The 19,925-nt window shown below is 45.4% G+C and overlaps 1 protein-coding gene across 8 annotated transcripts in view; it reads left to right on the plus strand.

Annotated features, from left to right (window-relative positions):
• The window catches only part of slc4a5a (solute carrier family 4 member 5a), a 117,982-nt gene that overhangs the window by 31,651 nt on the left and 66,406 nt on the right, over positions 1 to 19,925 (plus strand). For 7 of the 8 annotated variants that reach the window (XR_005458787.1, XM_038785297.1, XM_038785302.1 and 4 more), the window contains 7 exons: positions 3,276 to 3,436; positions 6,403 to 6,558; positions 8,837 to 8,932; positions 9,145 to 9,200; positions 17,138 to 17,295; positions 18,196 to 18,283; positions 19,556 to 19,710. Coding sequence is in view for 7 of the 8 variants with exons in the window: in XM_038785297.1 (XP_038641225.1) it covers positions 3,276 to 3,436; positions 6,403 to 6,558; positions 8,837 to 8,932; positions 9,145 to 9,200; positions 17,138 to 17,295; positions 18,196 to 18,283; positions 19,556 to 19,710 (870 nt within the window). In the remaining variant the exon portion in view is untranslated. The remainder of the gene's footprint in view (positions 1 to 3,275; positions 3,437 to 6,402; positions 6,559 to 8,836; positions 8,933 to 9,144; positions 9,201 to 17,137; positions 17,296 to 18,195; positions 18,284 to 19,555; positions 19,711 to 19,925) is intronic. The other variant, XM_038785299.1, reaches the window with a different exon arrangement.

Here is a 19,925-nt window from a genome sequence, read left to right on the forward strand (position 1 = left end):
GGAAAGAGCACCCTACCCAAGGTCAACAACTCCACCCTATCCCCATAACCCAGTAACCCCACCCAACACTAAGGGCAATTTTGGACACGAAGGGCAATTTATCATGGCCAATCCACCTAACCTGCACATCTTTGGACTGTGGGAGGAAACCGGAGCACCCGGAGGAAACCCACGCACACACGGGGAGGATGTGCAGACTCCGCACAGACAGTGACCCAAGCCGGAATTGAACCTGGGACCCTGGAGCTGTGAAGCGATTCTGCTTCTGAATAATATCGGTGGGTCTGGCGAGAAGATGAAATCACGCCTTCTATTGCAGAAAATGCTAAATTACCCAAAGGCTCTCCTACCAGTGAGTAAGTGGGACTTGATCCACTCTTCCCCAACTCATGGCACAGCTATGAGTATGAGCGGCGCTACGTGGATGTCATAACCCCCCCCCCATGAGGAAACCTTCATTGCTCTCCTGGTGGGACTCATGGAGTACGAGCTTCCCAGGCAGGGGGCGGAGGGCTGCCACCTGGGGCTTGTTATGAGCAAAGGTTAAAAGCAGGCCCAGATCAGGGCCTGGTGAGATAGGTTTTCCCAGCTAAGATTGCACATGCCTCGTTATGCAGGCCCTTGTAAATCTATATGATGGTCACAGTCAGACTCCTCGGGGTCATTACAGTGAGGAAAGAAAGAAACATCAGCTTTGGCAAAGAGTCATCCAGACTCGAAAACTTGAGCTCTCTTTTCTCTCCACAGATGAAAAAAATGAATGAAAAATGAAATGAGATTGTCCAGTGTTTTCTGTTTTAGTGACACCAACTTACCTCCTGCCTTGTGCCACTGATTTTTTTAAAATAAATTTAGAGTACCCAATTATATTTTTATCCAATTAAGGAGCAATTTTGCGTGGCCAACTCACCTAACCTGCACATCTTTTGGGTTGTGGGGGTGAAACCCACGCAAACACGGGGACAGTGACCCTGAGCCGGGATTCGAACCCGGGTCCTCTGCCCTGTAGGCAGCAATGCTAACCACTGTGCCACCGTGCTGCCTCCGCCTTGTGGCACTGATGACAATGCAGCAATAAGACACATTCCTTGCTCTTGATTTTGGCAGTGTCTATTAATTGTCATGGTATCAAACTGCCGCATTAAGCGGTGTGAGAGTTTGTGGTGTGAAATCTAGTTCACAAGTAGCATTTGAAGATTTTGAAGAAAACATTCTGCCAGCTGTAATTGTTCTCTGATACTCACGGTAGCCTCACGGTAGCATGGTGGTTAGCATCAATGCTTCACAGCTCCAGGGTCCCAGGTTCGATTCCCGGCTGGGTCACTGTCTGCGTGGAGTCTGCACGTCCTCCCTGTGTGTGCGTGGGTTTCCTCCGGGTGCTCCGGTTTCCTCCCACAGTCCAAAGATGTGCGGGTTAGGTGGATTGGCCATGCTAAATTGCCCGTAGTGTAAGGTTAATGGGGGGATTGTTGGGTTACGGGTATACGGGTTACGTGGGTTTAAGTAGGGTGATCATTGCTCGGCACAACATCGAGGGCCGAAGGGCCTGTTCTGTGCTGTACTGTTCTATGTTTTACTGTGTTCAATTGTCTGGCATTCTCTGGTGTGCCTTACGGAATGTCCATCTTTCTCCTTCTCCATGAGCCCCACGACTCTGGAACACATCCTCCTGTCATTCTCCCGTGTTGCCAACAGAAGTTTGAATTATAACCATGATCTTAGAAAGCAATTGCTGTAAATGACTCTGCTTTCAGCATTTACAGCTTCTTGCCTGGATCAATCTTTTGTTTCTTCACTTTTCCTGTCCCCACCCCGTGTCGCCATGCATATTGTCATTTAACCACTCCTCCCTACTACCCTATCACAGCCGCACTGCACACCCCCAGTCAGCCCCATCCCCATTCGCCGACCCCCTTTCCACTGGCTCCATAGTTGCTTCTAAACTGCAAAAATCTCTCATTTCACCCAGTTCTGTTGGACGGTCATTGACCTGAAAGGTTTACTCTGTTTCTCTCTGCACGGATGTTGCCTCACCCTCAGAGTCTTTCTGCCGTTTTCTGGTTTAATATCGTTGATGTTATGTTGTGTAGTTTGATAACTTGTGTTGTTGAGCATTTTGCATGCTTTGTCTATCATCAGTTACACGACTTCTGTAACTGGTGAGTTGATTCAGTGTGTTGAAGCCTTGCTGTTCCGTGTTTGGGTTTACCTTGGCCGGAGTTCTCCAACTCTTGACTCGCCGGGAAGCAGGTGGCTCGGAGGCTGGAGAATCCCTCTTCTTCTGTATATCTTTGCGTTATTCTATTTACCCTCTGATTGTGCAGCACCATGTCCCACCATTGGCCCCGAGCTCTGGAATTTCCTCCCTTATTGATGCACCATCGATTGCACGCGAGGCGAGTGATTTACCAATGTCAGGCTTTAATTAACTAGAACACAGCCTGGCGATCGTCTACAGTGGAAAGGGACGATCGTCAGGCTTCTGAGCATTTATACCTCGTTGATAGAGGCGTGGTTAACTCAGCCTCTCGGCCAATCGGTCGAGAGGCACATGACTGACCAGGGCCAATGGTAAGCCGACGTTCTGGCCCAATGGCAGACGAGTATGCAGATCATATCATCACACTTATTCTCTCCGCCCCTCTCCCCCTCACTCCTCCATGGAGACCGGACCTCTTTGGTCCTAAGTCTCCTCTTCTGGGCAGCACGGTGGTGCAGTGGTTAGCTTTGCTGTCTCACGGCGCCGAGGTCCCAGGTTCGATCCCGGCTCGGGCACACTGTCCGTGTGGAGTTTGCACATTCTCCCCGTGTTTGCGTGGGTTTCACCCCCACAACCCAAAGATGTGTAGGGTAGGTGGATTGGCAACACTAAATTACCCCTTAATTGGAAAAGAATGAATTGGGTACTCTAAATGTATTTCTTTCAAAAAGTCTCCTCTTTTGGTGCATTTTTTCTCTGATGGCGTTCCCGTGAAGTGGCTTGGGATGTTTTACTATGTTAGAGGCAGAATATAAATGTTGCCAACGTTGAAGGTTGATGACTTGTTATCAGGTCATTGACTCAAAGCGTTTACTTTGTTTCTCTCTCCGCAGAGTCTGCCTGGTCTGCTGCGTGACTCCAGCATCTGCCATTCTTTGTTTTTAATGTATCGTTGTTGTAATAGTATCAGGGTTGAGCACGTTGTTGCGGACAGCGATGTCATTCCTCTGAGTAAACATATAGGCGAAAGAGTCTGGTTGAAATGTGCTAAATCTTCCTCAATCTCTATTTCAAGATGGGTAAAATTTGAAGAGAAAGTAGAAGAAGGAGGCGAGAGATGGAGTAAGCCTCATGTGTCCACATTATCTCTACACAGCCTGTTTGAGCTGCGGACATGCCTCCAGACGGAGACAGTACTGTTAGATTTGGATGGATATTCATTGCCACAGATCATAGGTAAAACACTGTTTTTTTTCTTTTGCTATGAACTGGTTAAAAATCTTTCAAAGCAAGTAAGTCAGTGCACATGACCTGGACTATAATCTGTGTGAAAATGTTTCCAACTGAATGAAAATGAAGCCGAATGCCTTCCAGCTTCTCCCACACACACCGACATAACGAAGGCAACATTATTGTTAATTGTATATTAAATATGACACTCGTCATACACTGAGGCTGCCTAACTGGCATTCTGATAATGTTTGGGTAAGCTGGAGCCTTCTGCCTTCAAAGCAGATGTTGCAGATGGATCCTTGTAAAGATGTCCAAACTATAGAGTGGGGGAAAGAAAATAAGTTCAGTATAACACTTTTAGATACAGCAGATAAGTCTGAAGGGCACAATTTGGACAGATGCCAGGAACATATTAATAGTTGGAAGCAGGTTGCCTGGAAGGCTTGTTCATAGATTATCATAGAATTTACAGTGCAGAAGGAGGCCATTCAGCCCATTAAGTCTGCACCAGCTCTTGGAAAGAGCACCCGACCCAAGGTCAACACCTCCACCTTATCCCCATAACCCAGTAACCCCACCCATACTAAGGGCAATTTTGGACACTAAGGGCAATTTATCGTGGCCAATCCACCTAACCTGCACCTCTTTGGACTGTGGGAGGAAACCGGAGCACCCGGAGGAAACCCACGCACACACGGGGATGATGTGCAGACTCCGCACAGACAGTTGAAGGTGGTACACAGTTATTTTTTTTATTTTTTAATGTTTTTTTATTGGGTTTTTGAACAAGGTATAATTACCGTTATGTACAGAATAAGAAACATATATATATATATATACACACACATATTTAGAAGAGAAGGGCACACCCCATCATAAAATACAATAAAATATGAAATAGAGTAACTGGTGGGGTATTGTGCACCAGCTCGACAGCGGCAGCTCTGTACACCTGGTAAAATTTACACCATGTAAGTAGGCGACTGTTTGCGGCGGGGGGGGGGGAGGGAGGGAGGGGGGGGGGGGGGGGGGGGGGGATAATTACAGTGTGCGATACTTGGCTGTGTTTTGTGTTGTTGTCGCCTGCTTCTCCCGGAAGGGTCTCGCTGCCGTTCCGCGCTCACCTCCACCTCCCGTTTCCCTGCCCCCCCCGCCCCATCCCGCTGGTTCTCCTCTCTTGTCTCCCTCTCCCCCCTCCACGGTTCACCTTTCTTTCCTCAGGTTTAGCCATCCCCCCCCCCCCTCCCCCCTCCCCCCCACCTCCCTCCCTCCCAGCCTATCTCTCCTTTTCAGGCCTTGGCAACCTTCCCGTGATTCTTGACTAATTTCCCCTGATTCTTGGCCACCCGACTATTCTTCCTCTTGTACATTGGCCACAAACAGGTCCCGGAACAGTTGCGTGAATGGCTCCCACATTCTGTGGAAGCCGTCGTCTGACCTTCGGATGGCGAATTTGATTTTCTCCATTTGGAGAGATTCCGAGAGGTCGGACAGCCAGTCTGCAGCTCTGGGTGGTGCTGCTGACCGCCAGCCGAACAGGATTCTACGGCGGGCGATCAGGGAGGCAAAGGCAAGGGCGTCCGCCCTCCTCCCCAGGAATAGATCTGGCTGGTCCGAGACCCCGAAGACCGCCACTATCGGGCATGGCTCCACCCTCACTCCCACCACTTTGGACATGGCCTCGAAGAAGGCTGTCCAGTACTCCACAAGTCTGGGGCAAGACCGGAACATGTGGCCGTAGTTGGCCGGGCCTCTTTGGCACCGTTCACATCTATCCTCCACCTCCGGGAAGAACCTACTCATACGGTTTCTTGTTAAGTGGGCTCTATGTACCACTTTTAGCTGCATCAGGCTGAGCCTTGCGCACGTGGAGGTGGAGTTGACCCTGTGCAGTGCTTCGCTCCAGAGTCCCCACCCTATCTCCATCCCCAAGTCTTCCTCTCATTTCTTTCTTGTCGCGTCCAGTATGGTGTTGGCCCTTTCTGTCAGTAGGTCGTACATGACACTACAGTTTCCCTTGTCTAGTATGCTTGCGTCCAGTAGTTCTTCCAGTCATGTCTCTCATGGTGGTTGTGGGTACGTCCTTGGCTCCTTTCGTAGGAAGTTTTTAAGCCGACCTTAGCTCGATCCCCCGGCTCGCTGAAATTTCTCTGTCAGTTCGTCCAGTGTTGCGATCCTGCCGTCCGTGTATAGGTCCCTGACTGACAGTGTCCCTCCGTCCTGCCTCCACCTTTTGAAGGTGGCGTCGGTCAGTGCTGGTTTGAACCTATGGTTGTTGCAGATGGGAGCTTTGTCCGACATTTTGGTCAGGCCAAATTGCTGCCGCAGTTGGTTCCAGGATTGGAGGGTGGCTGTCACCACTGGGCTGCTGGAGTGTTTTTTGGGTGGGGATGGGAGTGCTGCCGTGGCGAGGGCCCGGAGGGAGGTCCCCACGCAGGAGGCCGCCTCCGCGCGCACCAACTCGGCCTCTGGCTCCTTGATCCATCCCCTTATTCGCTCGGCTGTCGCCGCTCAGTGGTAGAATTGTAGGTTTGGGAGGGCTAGCCCCCCCCTGGATTTTGTTTCTTGTAGGACCTTCTTTGGGATCCTAGCATTTTTACCCCCCCCCATACGAACGCCATGATTAGTTTGTCCAGCGCTTTGAAAAAGGCCTTGGGGATGTAGATCGGAATGGATCTAAACAGGAAGAGGAACCTGGGCAGTACATTAGTACACAGTTATAACGGTATATTTAGCATTGTGATACAAGAACATTAAATATTTTCATCTAAGTCTTCTTCTATCTTGTAGGAAAGTGCCAGAGTTACAGCTGAGTGGAAGGACATAGGTTTGCAAATTTGTTTCCGACCTGTTAATTAAGGGGTCACATTTAAGTTGAAATGCGAATGTTTCCTTATTAAATGAAGGGTAAGAAAAAACAATGAGGCCCAGTCAGTGTGGCAGAATGACCAATGGGTGTGTAATTACAGATGACATCATTGACAAGCAGATTGAAGATGGACTTATTAAAGCAGAGGTTCGGGAACAGATATCATACATCCTCCTGAGAAAACATCGTCACCAAACCAAGAAACCCATCCACCGGTCCCTCGTTGACATTGGGAAATCATCGACAACATCATCAGGTAAGGAGAACTGCCCAGCCCCATCCACCACGTGTCACTGAGGTCCTCACCCCAAACATTAGTGACAATTCTTCAATCAGAGGGATGGGCTTTATCTCTCTTTTCATTTCTCCATGTTGAACAGCCATCACATTTGGGGTTGTTCCCTCATTGGCAGCAATGTCTCGGTTATGAACAACGTTCTGACTTTAGCAATGAATTTGCCATCAACTGACTTCCCTGAAATTTGTTCCTGCCCTGTTCTACTGAAAACCTTAATTTCAGCAATTAAAAATGTCAGATGGTGTATTTTATAGATTATTTTAAAAGGCAGAGGTCCCCAAAACTCTTCTAGTCTGCAGTTTTATGTTGGCCAGTTTCTGGATATCCAGTCGTGGCGAACTTGCACTTTCTGTAACTTAAGCGATAATTTCTGAGTATACCAGATTGGAAGTCCTTCTCATTGCCAGTTCAATGCCTGACGATAATATAGTCAACTTCAGAGAATTCATTTATAGGAACAGGAGTAGGCTATTCTGCCCCACAATCCTGTTGACCATTGAATTAGAACATGAATGGCCTTTGCCACAACTCCATTTATCCACTTTTACTCCTGATACCCTCACCTGAGAAAAATACATCTGTCTCAGTCTTCAACATTTCAATAAACAGAGTACCCACAGTGAGAGAGCTTCCAAATTGCAGCTCTAGTGATATCGCTAGGTTCGAACTGAGAGAAAGATGGGGGAACAATCGGCTAATTGTCACGTAGTCACTAAATGAGAGTTAGCTATCTGTCAGATTGAAGAGGCTGGAAATGCCAAGCTATTTATCTAAATATCTGTGCTCCGACAATAATAAAAAGGATGCTGACCAACAAGATAGTAAAACATAAGGAAGTTCCGCCAAACTGCCAGTGTAGAAAAGGAAAATGCATTTGCCTCTGCTACTTCTGTACATGTTGATGCCCTGATATTTGTTGGAACAAGCTGTGTCTTGCAGAAAGCAAGGCCCCATTTGGATGTATTGCTGAGAAAATAAACTGGGGGGGCAATGATCTTCTGTACTTTATAGCAGCCTGCTTTGAAACAGTAATGATGCCAAAGCTTGTTGCTTGCTCATTTTCCCTCCATTTGGTACAGGATGTGAGGTTATAAAGGACGTACTTGAAACACACACACTGTCACCTTTAAGTATGTGATTGGACATCCTGTGCAGATGGTGTTTTCTGTGTTGGATAATCTTGTTCTCACCTTGTTTTACATTCAGTACAACTCTGTACTCCTCTGATTCTGGCTTCTTGGACATCCTTAAAAATCTTTGCATCACCATTGGTGGGGGTGTCATCATCTGTCAAGTCCTTAAGTTGTGGAATTTTCACCCTGAACCCCCCCCCCCCCCCTCCCCCTACCCCACCACCAGCACTTCTCTACTTCTCGCGTCTCCCTTCAGACGCTCCATAAAAACAATCTCTCTGAACAAACTTTTGGTCACTTGCCTTTTATCTCCTGGCTTGGTGTGATGTCAAAGTTTGTTATGTGAAGCAGCTTGCAACATTTCATTATGTTCAGAGTGTGGTGGTATGACTAGGGGTATTACGGTACCTGGGAGTGTGAGCTGCCATTGGTGCAGAGGGCTCGCTGCCCATTGGCCCAGGTATCGTATGCCTCTTATCCCTATTGGCTAAGAGGAAGGTAGCTCCGCCTACGAGGCGGGGTATAAGAACCCGTGTTCCCCTGCAGCCAGGCCATTTCCTGTACGTCAGCTGCCGGGCTCACTTCTTGCTAATTAAAGCCTTTCGTTTCGGACTTCACCAACGTTTTGTGTCCATTGATTGTGCTTTGCACAATCACGTTGCCGCATTATTGCAAGTGATTGTTGTTGTATTGCTCTGGGGCTGCCGATAATGCAGCGACACACATGGAGGGCGAGCTCGGAGTGTCTTTCCTCTGAACACTATTAGCCAATCGGAAGCAAACGGAGCTTGAAACGGGCTCCATTCCACTCTCAGATATTGTGGTCTGTAAGCACTGATGCTGATATACTGAATGGAGATTGACCCACAGAGGGCCACGGGTGAAGACAGCAGAGAGAGAGCAGTTTTTGTGTATGCTTGATGATGCCAACACTGGCAGCCAAAGTGGGTAAGACATCCCAGTGCGGATCCGGTGAGAAGAGGTAGGGGAGAAAATTCTTGCCATGATTATTTTGTGTACAGAGGTTCCAATGATTCTCTTCACTAACTACATATCTTTGTTTCTTTCCTGACTAACCCTTTGAATGATCACGTTGTTTGCAGCACGCAGTCCCAACAGAATGCCTGGCACTGGGACATCTTTTTACCGCTCCACTGAAGACTTGGGAATGAGGCAAGCTCCCAGTTCTGGACGGCTACGTAAGTCACCAGTGACTGGCTAACTAAGATGAAGGCACCGCATGTAGCCTCCATGCATGCAATCTTCCCTTGGTCAATGTCCAAACAAAGTACTTGCCAATACATTGAAGGATTTATTCCCTCCACGGTCTCCTCAATCCTTTTTTCTTTTCGAGATGATCCTGTGCATTCCAATTGAAGTGAGGTGATTAACTTTTTTTTCTACATTCCAGGTCGAGCTCAGAGCAGAAGCATGAATGACATTGCAGACACTCCCAGCACAGATCAGGTAAGTTTCAATCGTGGCCTGTGGATGTAAACCATTATCATGCACTGTCTGCCTGAACTGCTGGATGATTTCTGATTCAAAGTTAAATCAGCACCGCTTTCGTGCTCCTGTTAGCTGAGTTTTTTCCTGGCAGGAGAGGCAGCGTGGCTCTCCGCTCTCTGGGGCGAAGTTTTCCACGGTGTTATATTTGTCAGGTCACAACAAGGGCAAGCAGAACTGGACACAAATTCTCTTTGGCTGGCTGTGAGGAGGAGTGCAGAAAAATTCACCTGAGTTGCATTTCCTGAGAGGTAACCATGTTAATCCTGTGACAAAGGAGGTGTGTGCGGACTTCAGTTAAAGACAGCATTGACAGGCAGCACGGTGGTGCAGTGGTTCACAGTGCTGCCTCACAGCGCTGAGGTCCCAGGTTCGATCCCGGCTCGAGCTCACTGTCCATGTGCAGTTTGCACAGTCTCCCCATGTTTGCCTGGGTTTCGACCCCACAACCCAAAGATCTACAGGGTAGGTTGGCCACGCTAAATTGCCCCTTAATTGGAAAAAATTAATTGGGTACTCTAAATTTATGGGGAAAAAAAGACAGCATTGACTCCTGGTACAATGCTCTTCCTGTCTAGGAACTGAAAGAACACACCACTTGGTGCATTTACAATGTTGAAGTGGAGGTGTATTTGTTAAATGACCAACAAATGGTCCCATTGATGAATGTCACACATCCACTGGGAATCTCATCCACTGGGAATCTCAGGAATTCATCCGCAGTGTATTTTCGAGGCTGAACCCACAACACTTACAAGTACCCCAGCAATGGATATAAAGTAGCAGAAGTCTCAAAAAATCTTCATGGGAAGATTTGTTCATCCACCAGGATAGTAACTTGCATCCTTTTGTTCGAGCATTGTAATCACCGCCAGTTATTCACCTTTTCAAAAGAATGTAAAGTCATTAAAGTCAGTATTATAACCAAATCCTATGGGTTAATAGCCGGCACGGTAGCACAGTGGTTAGCACAGTTGCTTCACAGCTCCAGGGTCTCAGGTTCGATTCCCAGCTTGGGTCACTGTCTGTGTGGAGTCTGCACGTCCTCCCCCTGTGTGCGTGGGTTTCTTCCAGGAGCTCCGGTTTCCTCCCACAGTCCAAAGATGTGCAGGTTAGGTGGATTGGCTGTGTTTCTTTTTAATTTAGAGTACCCAATTATTTTTTTCCAATTAAGGGGCAATTTAGCATGGCCAATCCACCTAGTCTGCACATCTTTGGGTTGGGGGGCAAAACCCACGCAGACATGGGGAGAATGTGCGAACTCCACACAGACAGTGATCCAGGGTCAGGATTCGAACCCGGGTCCTCAGCACCGCAGTCCCAGTGCTAACCACTGTGCCACATGCCGCCCTCGTGGATTGGCTACGCTCAATTGCCCTTCATCTCCAAAAAGGTTAGGTGGGGTTATTGGGTTATGGGGATAAGGTGGAGATGTGGGCTTAGGCAGGGTGCTCTTTTCAAGGGCCGGTGCAGACTCAATGGGCCGAATCGCCTCCTTCTGCACTGGAAATTCTATGATTTTATTTTAAGAGGAGAAAGATCCCATGGTACCATTCAAAGAAGCAAGCAGTTCTCCAAGAATTCTCATCAATGTTCTTTCCTCTTCCAACGCTCAGAACTAAAGATAAATTGCTTATTCACCTCAAGTGTTAGTGGGATCTTGGGAAAATTGTCAGCCACGTGTGTCCTATGCAACAGCATGACCTCACGTCAGGGGGAATTTATGGGTCACAAAGATCTGGAGATGTCTTTTTTACTTTGAAAAGGAACCCATCAGTGATTGGATGAGGAAGTAGGGGATGCAGCAGTGTTTTGTGTCTTTTCATAGAATTTACAGTGTAAAAGGAGGCCATTCGGCCCATCGAGTCTGCACCGGCTCCTGGAAAGAGCACCCTACCCAAGGTCAACACCTCTACCCTATTCCCATAACCCAGTAACCCTACCCAACACTAAGGACAATTTTGGACGCTAAAGGCAATTTGTCATGGCCAATCCACCTGACCTGCACATCTTTGGACTGTGGGAGGAAACCGGAGCACCCGGAGGAAACCCACACACACACGGGGAGGATGTGCAGACTCCGCACAGACAGTGACCCAAGCCGGAATCGAACCTGGGACCCTGGTGCTGTGAAGCATTTGTGATATCCACAATGCTACCGTGCTGCCCCTTCAGGATTGATGGGCTGAATAAATGGGAGTGATTTCTGCATTGGGAACTTGTTATTAGATGTGATGATGCAGACAGTGTTTCATCCCACTGGTTTCAAATAATGCGGTATGTGTGTGGACTGAAAAGTCACAGCCCCATCCAAGATACCATAATCTCTGTAACTAAGATCATTACCGACCCAATTGACCACCTAATTCTCGCTGAAACCAATAACATGGCCCTAGAGTCAGAACCATGCCATGTGGGAATCTTCTGTTTTATTAATGTTTTTCAGTTTTACAACACATGACAAAAACTTTTAATGTTTACAAATCCACAAGTACAACATTGAAACGTAGAAAATAGGAGCACTTCGAGTCTGCTCTGCCATTCATTCTGATCATAGTTGATCATCCAATAGCCGAATGCCGCTTTCCCCCATATCTTTTGATCCCCTTCGCCCTCAGTATTATATCTAACTACTTTTTGAAAATTCTATGTTTTGGCCTCAACTACTTCCTGTAATAATGAATTCCGCAGATTGACCACGCCAACCCACCATTGGGAACATCCTTCCTGCATCTACCCTGTCTCGTCCTGTTATAATTTTATCCGGTTTCTATGAGATCCCTCCTCATTCTTCTGAACTCCAGCGAATACAATCCTAACCTATTCATTCTCTATTAGGCGTAATAGAGAAACTATCTTGTCCAGGAATACATTTTATCTTGGGTAATAATTATATAGGTGGATCGCAGGTGGGAGTGATGCCTACTGTGGTTGATAAGCCAGTGGAAATTCAGACAACTGAAGTGTTGAAGGATTTTTCCAGATTGCGTAGTGACAAGGTCGCAAAGTCACAGGTTAAGACAAGAGGAGAAGTCAAAGAGTGAAGATGAGGGCAGCACGGTGGCCTAGTGGTTAGCACAATCGTCTCACGGCGCTGAGGTCCCAGGTTCGATCCCGGCTCTGGGTCACTGTCCGTGTGGAGTTTGCACATTCTCCCCGTGTCTGCGTGGGTTTCGCCCCCACAACCCAAAAATGTGCAGAGTAGGTGGATTGGCCACGCTAAATTGCCCCTTAATTGGAAAAAATAATTGGGTAATCTAAATTTATAAAAAAAAAAAAAAAAAAGAGTGAAGATGAAGTTGAAGTGCAATGATCAGAAACGATTTTTGATTGGAACGTTGAAAAAGAACAAGAATCGCTTTTCGGCCTTTTGGCTAAGATTGAGCGTAGATTGAACCTTTTGGCTCAGATCTGGTATGTCTCCTTTATGGGGACCATGAATTGGATTCAATTTGAATTGGTTTTTGGAGCAGGCAAGGAGCTGGATTAGGGGTTCGCCTCTGTCCACACTCTGAGCCCTGGCTTTGTAACTAAGATAAAGTAATTTAAAAAAAAGAAAAAGAACAAGAAGAGGTGGAGGATGAGGCAGATATTTTTAGTTCAGGATAATTGGCGGAATTACAACAGAAAGATGTAGAAATCAAACGGATGTATCAGAAAGCATACACGGAAGAGGAATCTGAGTGTAAACCAGAGTATGGTTACCGTAAAAGTAATGTCTTGATGAGAAAATGGAGATCTTTACAAATGCAGGCGGATGAAAAGTGGGCAGGGGTTCATCAAGTAGTATTGCCGGTAGGGTATAGAAAGGAGGTGTTGCGAGTTGTCCATGAGGTACCAGTGAGAGGTCATTTGGGAATAAGGAAAACTCGAGCTAAAATCCAAAAACATTTTTATTGGCCTGGACTACATAAAGCTGTAGTTAAATTTTGTCAATCATGTCACACATGTCAAGTGACAGGGAAACCTCAAGCAGTGATAAAACCAGTACCCGTAACACCCATTCCAGCATTTGATTGTGTAGGACCGCTTCCCAAAACAAAAAGTGGGAATCAATATCTTTTGACTATAATGGGTGTGTCGACGAGGTTTCCAGAGGCCATTCCATGACGTAATATTACAGCTAAAAAGATTGTGGAGGAGTTAATTCACAGTCACTTCATTTAAAGCCTACTTGTGACAATAAGTGATTTTCATTTCATATGGACTACCCACAGAAATACAATCGGATCAAGGATCAAATTTTACCTCGAGGTTATTCAAAGAAGTTATGGATAGCTGAGGAATAAAACAATTTAAATCAACTGCGTACCATCCAGAATCGCAGGGAGCATTAGGAAGGTGCATCAGACATTAAAGACAATGTTGAGGGCTTATTGTCAAGATTTTCCAGAGGATTGGGGGAAAGGAATTCCATTCGTACTGTTTGCAATTAGGGATGCATCTAATGAGTCAACCAAATTCAGTCCTTTTGAACTAATTTTTGGTCATGAGGTAAGAGGAACACTTAAGTTGATTAAGGAAAAATTGGTGAGTGAGAAATCGGAAATTACATTACTGGATTATGTGTCAAATTTTAGGGAATGATTAAATAGAGCAGGGGAATTGGCCAGACAACATTAAAAGTTTCACAAAATGTGATGAAACGGGTAGCGGACAAGAAATCCAAAGTTCGTAGTTTTGCCATTGGAAATAAAGTTTTAGTGTTGTTACCAGTGGTAGGTGAACCTTTAAAAGCAAGGTTTTATGGACCGTATCAGATTGAAAGGAAATTAAGTGAGGTGAATTATGTGGTACAAACACCAGATAGAAGGAAGACTCACCGAGTGTATCATTTGAATATGCTTAAAAGGTACTTTGAAAGGGAAGGAGAGAATCAGGAGGAGGTTTTAATGATTCTAACTCAAAGTGAAGAACCAAGTCCAGATGACTGTGAATTTGACATCCCTCAAATTAAATTGGAAAACAAGGATGTTCTTAAAAATTGGGATAAATTGTTGAGTTACCTTCCAGAGGAAAAACGAACTGACCTGAAAGAGTTATTGATATCACATTGGCAAGTTTATAGAGATAAATTGGGAAGTACTAAAATGGCTACACATAATGTAGATGTGGGAAATGCTGTTCCAATCAAACATCATCCATTCAGACTTAAACCTTTAAAATTGGCACAGGTTAACAAAGAGATTGAGAGAATGCTTAAAAATGGCATAATTGAAGTGGGTTGCAGCCAATGGAGCTCACCCATTGTGATGGTACCTAAACCAGACGGTACCCAACGGTTGTGTGTGGACGCGAGAAAGGTTAATTCAGTTACAAGAATGGACTCTTATCCCATCCCACGTTTGGAGGATTGCATTGAGAAAGTGGGACAATCAGCTTTTATTTCCAAATTGGATTTACTTAAAGGTTACTGGCAGGTACCTTTAGCCAAAGGGGCGAAGGAGATTTCAGCTTTTGCTCCAGATGGTATATACCAATTCAAAGTTATGCCATTTGGCATGAAAAACATCCCAGCCACATTTCAGCCGTTAACTAACAAAGTCGTTTCAGGATTACCCAATTGTGCGGTATGCATCGACGATCTGGTAATTTTCAGCCAGACACGGAAAGAACATTTGAAACATCTGATGGAGTTATTCGATCGACTTCAGGAGGCGGGTTTGGTGATAAACCTGGCCAAAAGTGAATTTAGAAAAGCCCAAGTCACTTTCCTTGGCCATATAATCGGACAGGATCGAATGGTCCCACAGGATGTGAAAGCCAAAGTTATTGGGGAATTTCCGATACCCTCGACACAACGGGAAATAATGCGATTTCTTGGTATGAGTGGATTTTACCGGAAATTTGTACCGAATTTCAGCAGTGTGGTGGCTCCACTGACGGACTTGCTCAAGAAACGTAACAATTTCCAGTGGACAGCGGAGTGTCATCAGGTATTTGACAGCCTGAAGGCTGTGTTAACCACTGCTCCTGTGTTGGCCATCCCAAATTATACCAAACCATTCAAAGTGGCAGTTGATGCAAGTGATGTGGGTGTAGGTGCGGTGCTTCTACAAGATGACGGAGAAGGGCTAGAGCGGCCTATTGGTTATTTTTCAAAGAAATTGAATTCTCACCAGAAAAAGTATTCAACGATTCAGAAGGAGACGTTGAGTTTGGTGCTAGCTTTGCAACATTTTCACATTTATGTGACCAGCAATCCGTCTGACACCATTATACATGCTGATCATAATCCCCGTTGACGATTCCGAAATAACAATGCAAGGATGGTTCGCTGGAGTTTATTGTTACAGCTATTTCATTTAAAAATAGTAAATGTGGCAGGATGAGAAAAAGTGATAGCCGATGCTTTGCCACAAATGTGATGAACTGAAGCAGTTTCAGCTAGAGGAAGAACGGGGAAAAAATGGACTATATTATTATGCCTGTTTGTGTGTGTTGTTGTTTGGAAACGAAAAAGTATATTTACTGTGTGCATTTCTTAAAGAATAGTGAAAAGGTGAAAAATGAAACCATCTTGAAGTTGATGGTTTATTTTTTTTTCTTGGGGGGAGGTGTCTCGTGAGAGTACCTTTAAGAAATGGGTGTTGAAGAAATGTACCTTTACGAAATGGTTGTTCATCAATGCTTTACAGCTCCAGGGTCCCAGGTTCGATTCCCGGCTGGGTCACTGTCTGTGTGGAGTCTGCACGTCCTCCCCGTGTGTGCGTGGGTTTCCTCCGGGTGCTCCGGTTTCCTCCCACAGTCCAAAGATGTGCGGGTTAGGTGGATTGGCCATGCTAAATTTCCCGTAGTGTAAGGCTAATGGGGGGGTTGTTGGATTACGGGTATACGGGTTATGTGGGTTCCAGTAGGGTGATCATTGCTCGGCACAACATCGAGGGCCGAAGGGCCTGTTCTGTGCTGTACTGTTCTATGTTCTATGTTCTATCAGTGATGTCAGAGTGTGGGTGGAGCTTTTAGCTTTGTCTGTTAGCTTTTTACTTTCGTTTTAGGCTGTTTGCTGCAGGGTGTGTTTTAGTTTCGTTTTCATTTGCAGTCACAGCCAGAAGGTATATGAGTCTCTCTCTCTCTCTGTAATCTAAAGAATGTAAATTGATCCTTTGGTGATTTAAAACTAATAACTGCTCTCAGTAGTGACTTTAACCTGATGTGCTTCTGTTTTAAAGGTTTTTTTTAATCTTCTAGATGTTAAAGGAAAGCTTAAAGGATTACTTAGTGTTGTATTCTTTGGGGGCTGTATTTGAATTGATGGTTGCTAAGATGTTCACTGTATGTTTTAAAAAGGTTAACTTGAGTTCCTAGAATAAACATTGTTTTGCTTTAAAAAATACTTTTCCATTTCTGCTGTACCACACCTGGAGAGTGGGTTGTGTGCTCCCCATTACCACAAGTAAAAAGTTGTGGGTCAGGTGAACTCCATGATACACTTTGGGGTTTGCCAAACCCTGGCCCATAACAGTGTTCACCAGGGATCTTGTTATTGGAGCTAATCTGAGCCTTCGATGTCAGTCTGAACCTTCCATTGTGCTAAAGACATCATGGGGCCAGTTTAGCACAGTGGGCTAAACAGCTGGCTTGTAAAGCAGAACAAGGCCAGCAGCGCAGGTTCAATTCCCGTACCAGCCTCCCTGAACAGGTGCCGGAATGTGGCGACTAGGGGCTTTTCACAGTAACTTCATTGAAGCCTACTCGTGACAATAAGTGATTATTATTAATGAAGTGCAGCTATCTGCACTTGATAAGCAGCCTTCCTGCAGCACTGGAGCAGACAAACTACAGGAGTAATTAGCCAGTCAGTGGTTCTAAATGTCCGAAATAAACAGAGTTCAGAGGTCATGGGGTTCATTGGAAATTCACTATTCTAACTCACAGCGGCCTCTAATTTGTTGCAGCTTAAGAACAAATTCAAGAAGAAAATACCGCGTGACTCGGAAGCATCAAATATCCTTGTCGGAGAGGTCGACTTTCTGGATAAACCATTTGTAGCCTTTGTCCGTCTCTTGCAGTCAACGATGTTGGGTGGACTGACAGAAGTGGCAGTTCCAACAAGGTACTATTGCATCTGGAAGGAAATACTCATGAGCTCAGCAATAAAATATTACACAGTATACAATTGAGCTGGGTGCGCAGTCATGGACGTTTTAGAAGTGATGCTACCTTTCTGTTTTGAAGGGTTGTTTCACAGTTCTATCTGCTGAAGTTCTGATGGGTTGTAAGTTAATTTTACAAAATGAATTAATTCAAAGTAATATAAGTTGGGCGATAATTCAGCTGACGTGGATAACTACTTGTGTTCAATTGAGAGGGTAATCATCTGTTGGATAGGTGACGCACGGTTTGATTGAACTCTGCAGTTCTGGTATTTTAAGCACACTCAATCTGTCTGGGACCTCTCCACTGGTCAACAAAGCTGTAAAAGCAATTAGCTCTCTGTCGAGGTGCATTAAGTGATGTCAGGCTAGATACAGCATAGTGGGCAAGCATCCTAACCTTTGAATGTACTCCAATTTTCTTTGCATGTTAAAAATAATTCACTTGAGGTGGGGAAACCACAAGATGAGATTTGAGGGGGGGGGGGGGGGGCTAGCCCCCCCTTTTATTCCCATTCTGTCCGGAAAATAAAAGAAAAGCACAGCCGGAGGTGGGGGGGGGGGGGGGGGGGGGGGACAACGGGAAGGGCGAGGAACCATACACCAATCCAGAGGGCAACAAAATGCAAATAGGGTTTGTTCAATGAAGGACAAATTAAACCTCTCTGTATAGTAAAGGACATTAGCACGGGCAGAAAAATGTGTTGTGTATATATACAACTGATTATAAATATTGGAAATGCCCATAAAAAGATTTTTTTTTGAAATAAATAAAGAATTCACTTGGGGTGCAATGAAGACAGGTGAATTGGCATTTGCTCACAGTTTTAATATTTTGATATGTTTTTTTTCCCAAACAGGTTTATTTTTATTCTTTTGGGTCCTCAGGGGAAAGGTAAATCTTACAGCGAGATTGGAAGAGCTATGGCAACGTTGATGGTGGATGACGTGAGTTATCAAGTTAAAATCCCTTAGAAAAAGTAGAGCTCACGCTAACAAAGATTGATGATAAATGGAAAATGATTCCCAGTCACTTATATCAGCAGAATCATGATTCTTGTTACTGAGTTGAATAAATTTAAAGAGCCTGGGGAAAATCTTCCTTCGTCAGAGAAAATATTTCTCAAAAATATTTTGATGAAACATTTTTAAATAGATACAAAACCATAAAACAGCTAATGGGAGGCACGGTAGAACACTGGTTAGCAATGCTGCCTCACAGCTCCAGAGTCCCAGGTTCGATTCCCGGCTTGGGTCACTGTCCGTGCGGAGTCTGCACGTTCTCCCCGTGTCTGCGTGGGTTTCCTCCGGGTGCTCCGGTTTCCTCCCACTGTCCAAAGATGTGCAGCTTAGGGGGATTGGGCGTGCTAACTTGCCCTTAGTGTCCAAAACGTTTAGAGTTTATTTGGGTTACAGAGTGGAGGTGTGGCCTTAAGTAGGGTGCTCTTTCCAAGGGCCGGTGCAGACTCGATGGGCTGAATCGCCTCCTTCTGCACCGTACATTCTGTGAAAACAAACAACCAAACACAGCAGCATCAACACCTCCCAGTTAACAGCTGATGGTGACTAGCTCTTTAAAGAACACAATAAAAAGCCACCATCTTTTACAGAAGCCCTCAATCGCACCCCTTAACGTGTATTTAACTTTCTCAAGATTCAAAAACTCCATGAGATTCCCCCACATGCCCAGAACATGTGCACATGGTTTGCCGGACTCCTCCCACAGCGCTCACACTTATTACCCACCCCCTCAACCGATTGAACCTCGCCCTAGTTAAGTATGCCCAGTGTACCACCTTCAAATGCATCAACCCCAGTCTCGCGCACGACGAAGTGGTGTTCACACTGCGCAAGGCCTCACACCATACCCCTTCTCTATTGCCACCTGCTTTCTTCAATCACTTAAGGCCATTTCTGCACCATTTATTATTGTCCTTCTTTTTGCTGGCACTCAGCTTCTTGTGTCTTGCTAATAATTGGTAACATTTCTTATACTCCCGACGCTTACAAGTTTCTCAATGGGAACTCCTCTCATTCATTTTAGTCAGAGCAAATTAGATCTGAGACAGGATGAAAAAAAGATTGAGTCTGCACCACAAGCTCAGGAACTTCGATTCTTCTTCTCAATACTCCTCACTATTGTGAGACCAATAATTAAAGTTATTCATTAAATGTGCGTGCCTGACATTTCCATTCTGCCTTCGTTGTACCGGGCTCCAGCTGTTCAGTGATGTTGCTTACAAAGCGAGAGACCGAGATGACTTGATTGCCGGCATTGACGAATTCCTTGATGAAGTCATTGTCCTGCCTCCTGGTGAATGGGATCCCAAGATCAGGATAGAGCCTCCCAAGAAAGTAACGCCAGCTGAGAAAAGGTAGGAATTCTTTCGAGTGCATCAGGGATTCTTCAGTACGTTGTGCATATTTCCCAACTTCAGGTAGTCTCTGAACTGTCGAATAGATGGTTTGTCTTGAGAGCAAAAATGACTGACCATATTCTGGCTGGCTTTGTGCTTGAACAAGTCAGACCTTCTATCCTTGATTTGATTACCTTCGAATAGAGATCAAAGTTAATAGAAGACTAACAATC

The sequence above is a fragment of the Scyliorhinus canicula genome, chromosome 26, assembly GCF_902713615.1.
Source record: "Scyliorhinus canicula chromosome 26, sScyCan1.1, whole genome shotgun sequence".
Lineage (NCBI taxonomy): Eukaryota > Metazoa > Chordata > Chondrichthyes > Carcharhiniformes > Scyliorhinidae > Scyliorhinus > Scyliorhinus canicula.